Below are 7,830 nucleotides of genomic sequence, written 5' to 3' on the forward strand. Positions count from 1 at the left end.
AAGGCTTTAGATTCTTTCAATTGTTGATTCAGAGAATCTATTTCCTTCTTTTGATCTGAAACTATAGCTTCTTTAGCTATAGCCTCAGATTTAAGAAGCTCTTTGACTTTTCTCATTTCTAATGTTATAGCTTCATTAGCTATAACCTTGGCTTGGAGATGCTTAATGTTGAGTTTTAGTTCTGAGGTTATAGCTTCATTAGCTATAACTTTAGACTAAAGAGATATCTTCTCAGCATTTGTCGAATCTGAAGTTGTAGCTATATTAGCTGTAACTCTAGATTTAAGCTTCTTGGTTTTAGCCTTTAGAAGGTGATTCTCTTTAGTAATATCTAGAATCTGTTCTTTCAAATCTTTCAATTTCAGATCTTGTTCATGATAATTATGAAGAGTTTTCTCGAAGTATTCAATTAACGCACTCTTGGATAGTTTTTCAACTTGTTTCTTAAGTTTAAGATAACTTACCTCTACTTCATCGTCTGAGTCAGTTTCTCCTAAAAAGCAGCATTCTGAACTTGAGCTTGTGCTATCATCATCACTTTTGGAAATTAGGTCAAGACTAACGTTGCTTAGGCATAGATTAGCAAATTCTTCATCTTCAGACCCCTCATCATCTTCTGTGTCGAGAGCTCCCCAACACGACATGACTTGTTTAAATTCATTTTTGATCTTTTCATGCTTAGTCTTGTCCTTAATTTTCTCCCATGTGGGACAGTCTTTGATCATATGATCAGACTCTCTATACTTGAAGCATCCTCTATTGATAAATGATGTTTTTGACTCAATTGCTTTCTTATTTAAGGGCTTATTGTTATTATAGGATGGTTTTGTTTGCTTGTTTCTAAAGAGTTTCTTTTTAAAACGTCTAGCAAAAAATATCGTCTCATCCTCAATGTTAGACCCAGCGTTTTCACTTGCTGAGGCCTGCAGAGCCAAACTTTTACCTTTACTTAGTTCGGCTTCATCGTTATCTAGGACGAGCTCATGAGCCATAACAGCTCCTATAAGCTCTTGATAAGATAAAGACGTAAGGTCTCTTGATTTCTCCATTGCTATTACCTTAGGACGCCACATTTTTGTCAGACTCCTAAGGACTTTTCTAGCAATGTCCTCAGATTCAAACTTTCTACCAAGATTTTTCAATTCATTTATAATGCTTGAAAATCGTACAGACATGCTAGCAAGAGATTCGTTTGGCTCCATTGTAAAGAGCTCATATTTCTGAATCAGCAAGTCAATATGATATTTTTTAACAACTGTCGTTCCCCCATAAGCTAATTCAAGACCATCCCATATTTCCTTGGCCAAAGTACAAGAAGAAAAATGATCGAATTCATTAGATGTCATGTTGTTTTGCAACGAGCTTATCGCTTTCGAGTTTTTCTCAGCCTTCTTGTAATCAGCCTCCATATAGTCTTCTTCCTTTTTCTCATAGGTAGTGCCTTCAGTAGATCCAACCAAATTTTTATTTGGTCCATTTTGTATGATCTTCCAGCACTCCCAATCATGTCTTTTTTTGTAGTGTGTCATCATGTTCTTCCAAAGTACATAATTCTTCCCATAAAAAACGGGTCACTTTAGATACTTTGAATCCATTTCACATGTGTAAGACAACGGAATTAAAAGTAAAAAAAAAGAAGAGAAAGACGGATCAACCTCTTTGCGGTTAGGCAATCAAGAGCACGAGGCTCTGATACCAATTGAAGTGTATCGATCTGAAATACTCAAGAGAGAGGGGGGGGGGGGGATTGAGTATAAGTAAATATGCCCACTTTTTTTTATCATGTCCGTATGAAACGTGTTTGTAGTAATTAATATGAATTTATTTATTAAATTCAACAAATTCGATTGTACTTGAAATGGAAATAAACAAAACGAAACGAAAGAAAGAGATGCAAAGGACACATGGATTTTTTAAGTGGTTCAACTTCGCACGTCGAAGCCTACGTTCACTATTCTCAATTAATAATTTTAGTACCTTTCTATGGATTACAAAATTACTAACCCACTCGTACAACTAACTCTAGTTGTAACTCAATTGAGTACCGTTAAATACTCGATTTGATTAACTTACGTTAATAATAAAGTACTAGATTGTTCTTCTAATGTTCACACAATTGAAGAGTAAGAAACAATATGAAGCACTATTATCGAATAACGTAATTTCAAATGAAATTCCAATAAAGAACACGACTTTTCAAAAACAATTTTCAGTTGCAAAATAAAGATAAACACGTTTTGTTTGCAAGGGTGTTTTAAAGCTCAAAGGTTGAAAAGTGTTTTAAAAGAATGAATAAGTGTGTGTATTTATAGTAGAGAGGAGATCTAGGTTTAGGAATAAAAACCCTAGATGCTTTGTGTGTGTGTCGTGAGAGGCAAGAAAGAGATTAGATTAAATCTTCCTTAATCTTGGAAAATAAGAAAGAATAAGATAAGAATAATATAAGGAGATAAGAAATCTCTAACAAATATTATTTTGATCTACTTTAATTCTTATCCAAGCAAGAAAAAGATCTTAATCCATTTATTTATTCTAATAATATCTTAGTAAAAGATATGGAATAAATATATGGAGATAGAATATCATTAACAAATATTTTATCTAAGATCTTTACCTAAACCCAAGATATGGCGAGGATCTCGTGTAGGTTAAGGAAGGAATAAGATCTATCTTTTTCCTATTTTAATCCAACAATATTTTAGATAAAAGATATAAAATCTCTCTAACAAATTTTTATTTAAGATCTTTGTCATAAAATCCTAGATACTATATAGATCACGTGTGAAGTATATAGTAAGTAGGAGATCCAATCTTATTTTTTTACATAATAATATCTTTATAAAATGGCAAAGAATAAGTCAAATAATATATGGAGATAAAATATCTCAATCAATATTATCACTAAGATTTATTCGAAAACCTAACTTGTACAAGAAGTATTCGAATAAGGAGTAAAAACAACCCATAGGCCGGCCACCCAACTCGAAACCCTAGGTAAGATATTAGGTTAGATAATTAGGGATTACATAAGAGTAGAAGGAAAACCCTAGATAGCATGACAACTCATAAGTTGTTTTACTAATCAATAGGATAACCTCAAACTCATTCGATCTAATCATGTCTCAATCTAACTCTACTATAAGTACATTTTTCTTTAAATGTTTTATGATTTAAGCTTTGAAAAATAGATTTTAAAAACATAAAAACCGTATTCTTCATATTGCAGCTCAAAGTTAAAGTAGAATCATCTATAACTTTGAGTTTAACTAGTGAAGTTATAACTAAAACTGCTATAACATTACTTGTCATAATTACTTCTAAAATTATCTTTATCGAATGATGACCTATACTAGCTAATCTTCCTGGAGATCTTCAGTATGAGGTTCATATCTTTCATCTTGATCATAAGCTCTTCATCTTGAGCTTATCTTGAGCTTCATTTACCATTCATATGTTGTTGCTTGTACATTCAACAAATCATTACTTAGAACTTGTTCTTGACCTATGTCATGAGCTCAAATGAATTTTGAAGCTTGGAGCTAAACCAACTATAACTTTACTTCACAAATCATCTTGCCAAAGTGCAACTATGTTAAATCTATCAAAAATAAACAAACGATTACGAGCAACAAGTATATATATACTTAAGCACACTTGTCGTTATCAAAACATCATCATATAACTATATGGTCCAGCAGTGATGCTCGAATCGAGTTGGATAAAAAAGGGGTTCTTAGTATTTGTTGTGTGCTTGCTTAGAATGGGCTCTTGTTGTTTCCCTCTTTAACACCTACACTACATTTTTCTAAAATTGTTTTTCTTTTTTGAAATCGTCTTTTGTTATACCCCGTTTTTAACTGCTAAAGTTTGAGGACAAACTTTTCTCAACAAAGGGAGTTTGGACAAAATTCGGTCAAGTGGCTGTCTATTACACAGTATTCTGGCCGTGTATTTTGGAAAACAAAATGGTGAAGCACAAATGTAAGATTCCAACGACAAATGATAACAAGTGGACCCTCTTTTGTCTTCTAACGAAGCCAAGATAATTAAGGAACAAGGACAACTGTCACAAGGCTGCCTTACACGCTTCACATGCTGCCCAAACAGTCCTTTTGAACACTTGTGACTAGCTTTTAGGTGTAATTTTCAGCTTTGTATTTTTGTTTTGTAGTTCTTTTAATTGTAACCCTTATATTTGCTTTTAGGTAGAGGGCTAAGATGTATTAAGAGTCTCTATATAAAGAGCTCATATCCTATGTAACATTTCAGTTTGAGAGAGTGAAAATATGAGGTTTTTGAAAACCCCAAGTTCCTTGCTTAGTGCTTGGACATCTCATCTTTACTTAGTGCGAGAGAACCTCCATTTGCTTAGTGCTTTGGAGAGGAGTTGATTTCTTGCTTCGTGATCTTGGACGAAACTACTCATGGGCTTAAACATGCATCGTGTTCTTATTTAAGTCATATTATTCTATCTTTCATTCTTATGTTACATAAAAACTCAGAAAATAAACCCCCAAAACAGCCCCTAACACCGAAACAACACAAACAACAAAACAACCTGTTTCGAGTATATTTTTGTAGTATTGTTGCATCGATGTTAGTTGGGTTTGTTCTTGGTCGTGGTTCCGCTTCCGTTTCTCGTTTGCTCGTGCTATCGTGAGAGCTAGGCAGATTGGAGTCAAGCGAAACAGTTTCCGGGGCTGTTGTATCCTCAACCCAGTTTTGGGCTTCTTTTTATCTTGTTTTATGTCATTTGTAATGGTCTCGAGTAAGGTTGAAATTGTTACTGTTTTTGTTGTCCATTGGTTGCTGTTTCGGGCTGCATTTCGGACCACCTAGAAAGGGCCTAACCGTTTTAGTCCATCCAACTTATGATACAAGCATTATATTCTTTTTGTTTGATAGTTGTAGACATTCTTCATTCTAAGATCTATTTGATTAGGTTGTGTTGTCTCTGATATCTCCATTTTCTTTTGAAACTTTACTATCTCTATGAGGGACAGTTGACTTCTCGGAAGAATGATTATGAGGACGAGTTGCTATACGTAAGCAATAAGGTAGGTCCGACTTTAATTATAAGTCCATTTATATCATTATTTTTACCTTTCAAGATGGTCATCTTGCTAGTTTAGGAAAAGCATATTGATTAGAATACCTTACCTTCTCCCTTTACTACGAGATAGGTAGGGGAATGAGGTTGATGTTTCAGTGTAATTTTCACCAAACTCTCTATCTCATTGTCTTCTATGTTCAGTGAAGTTGCCTTTTGATGTAAACGTGTATGTTGCATTTAGAATTTCACAGTAAGATAAAGTAACATAAGTTGGTAGCTTGACATTATGTCTCGTCCCACTTGCATACATTTGTAGAATATATGAGAGTGAGTATTAATTCATGTAATTAGTTGTTTAGTGACGAACCCATATGAGGGTGGGAGGAGGGAGAGATGCGAGGAAGTAGATAGGAGAGGGGTGTTAAGTGTATAATTTACTATATTTTATATACTTAATTCCTATAGTTTTACTTATATTTTCACCATTATATTTCATTTTGATAAAAAATTCCCTCCTAGAACATCTTACTGTGATTTATATAATTATTTATAAGAAGGAGCTATTTTGATGCTGATATTAGCTAAACAGCTAAGCGATGCGATGAATAAAAGACGACAAAATAAATAAGGACTTCAAGCTCGGATTCAAAACCTCCAAATCTACAAAAAAAAAGTCAAAGCAGTTCAAAATAAAATGAAAAGCGACTATGGAATAAATTATTGACAAGACCATGTTACAAATAATGAAATAAAGATGCATAATTAAAAAAGTTGAAGCATTGAAAATCAAGTGGTGTAACATTCAATTTGATGATGTTACATTGAAGGATTTTTAAGAGGAAAACGCAAGCTAACATTTAAATGGGTGAAGAGTTATTCTGATAATTACATGAAACATCCCAAATTAATTCTTTAATTCATGAAACATTCGTCATTTTAAGAAACTTCATGCACTAAAGGCACAAACTGTAGGAATAATTTTATATATAATATATTTAAATTAATTATTTGTTCTAAACGTACATGTATAATTAAAACTTAAATCTCAAATGATCGCCTATAATGGAGGTCATTTTCTTTTGAGAAAAAAGAGACACAAAGATAGACAATAAGCAATAAAATAATTAGTTCCATATTAAATTCTAGTCATTCTCTCATTATTTACTTCAATTATATTTATTATATTATAATATTGTTTATGCTATTATTTGACGACAAGCTCGACCTTGGTTTTCAACTTTGTTCTTACCGTAGTAAATTATATATTTAATCTCTCTTATTTCTCTATTTCACGTCAACACTATTTATTCATTTAAATTATGTTTTCTTTTATCATAATTGTTATTGCAGTCATAATTATGGGTTGCGAGTAGTCTTTTATCTAGGGCTCGGTGGAGCTTTAATATGGATTGATCAATGTTATAATTTTCTAAACATCATAAAATGGTTGTACTTAGGTTTGATAGGGTTGTGTTAAAGTATTAATTTATTGGTGTAGATACCCAGTATCTGCTGAGACTCCAACAAACACCCGATGATTATCGGACTACAATATGTTTTGGAATCGCGGCGTTTGATCGACAGTTTGTGTACAACTTTACGTCGGAAAACTTAAAACGATTTCGAAAATAAAACATTTCAAAACATTTCAAAATACCTGGAGTGTTTAATGCACGACGACGGGGTCGCAATGACACTAACTAGAGTCAAAACCGACACCGGACAAAAAACCGACTCAAAACTTTAAATCCCGACTCCAACAACGAGTCAAACCGAGTCAACCACAAAAAAACCAAACATTTCAAATCTTCTACCTTAAGTTTTCCCGGATTCATGTTGGTCAAGTACCAAACATGTGACTACAAAACCTAGGATAGAACAAATCATGATTGCGTTTGTTGTGAAAGTGACAACACAAGTCGAAGAACCGCGACGTGGCTCGCGCCTCTTTGAGCAGCCCAAGTGGCCACGTCGCTCAAAACTCACACAACCACTGATTCTCCTATAAGCCCCTTAGGTCGCCAACTGGCCCGCGCCTAAATGGGGTGCTCAGACCAGAGATCAACCGTGTTTGTTCTCGTCATTTCCCTTTAATCCATCTTCATATTTGTAATCGGTTTTCACCATTTCAAGTATTTTCGAACCCTTTTTATTTTTATTTCACTTGTTTTAACCATAAAAAATTTTTCACCCTTGGTTCCTCGTACCATGACGGTTAAATCCGTGTTTCGGTGATAATATTTGGTTAATGACATTTAAAAGGTATTTTAAAGCCTTTTATTTCATTTCTTTACATTTTCAAACAAACATATTAGTCCCCAACACAAAGTCATCCTTGGTTCTACATACCATGCCAGATTTTAACCCGGGTACGATGATGAGTATCGACTAATTACATTCAAATGGACTTAAGACAATTAGTCCATAATCATTTTCAAAACTATTCATGTCAAGTTTGTCAAATCGAACCCGACACCGAATATTATCAAAATAATGATGATTATTGGAGTCTAGTTCTTCAAATCAACAAATGCGGTCTAAACGACCCCTTCAAATCAAACCGGGTTCAAATACCCATTTTCAACACGTTTTATAACGTTTTCTAAAAGGTCAGAACACGACACATAAACCGTGAGCTAACCCGCGCCTAAACAGGCTCTCCATTTCTCATTTTCAAAACCAGAGGGAGGCCCCTTACACCGCCGGCTGGCTCGCGCCTCATATAGCCGCAAAATGCAGTGGCCTGTTCCCTTCCAAAGATTAGTCTAGGACGATCC

At 34.0% G+C, this 7,830-nt stretch overlaps 1 protein-coding gene across 1 annotated transcript; it reads right to left on the reverse strand.

Moving 5' to 3' along the window:
* Positions 1–215: 215 nt before the first annotated feature.
* LOC141629844 (uncharacterized) lies at positions 216–1,346 on the reverse strand. The gene has a single exon (XM_074442777.1). It carries the CDS (start codon positions 1,344–1,346, stop codon positions 216–218), a length of 1,131 nt encoding a protein of 376 aa, XP_074298878.1.
* Positions 1,347–7,830: the final 6,484 nt, after the last annotated feature.

This window comes from Silene latifolia, chromosome Y (genome assembly GCF_048544455.1).
Source record: "Silene latifolia isolate original U9 population chromosome Y, ASM4854445v1, whole genome shotgun sequence".
Classification (NCBI taxonomy): domain Eukaryota; kingdom Viridiplantae; phylum Streptophyta; class Magnoliopsida; order Caryophyllales; family Caryophyllaceae; genus Silene; species Silene latifolia.

Excerpts from the sequence above, each read along its gene's own strand:
- LOC141629844 (XM_074442777.1), bottom strand. The coding sequence starts at position 1,346 with ATGACATCTAATGAATTCGATCATTTTTCTTCTTGTACTTTGGCCAAG.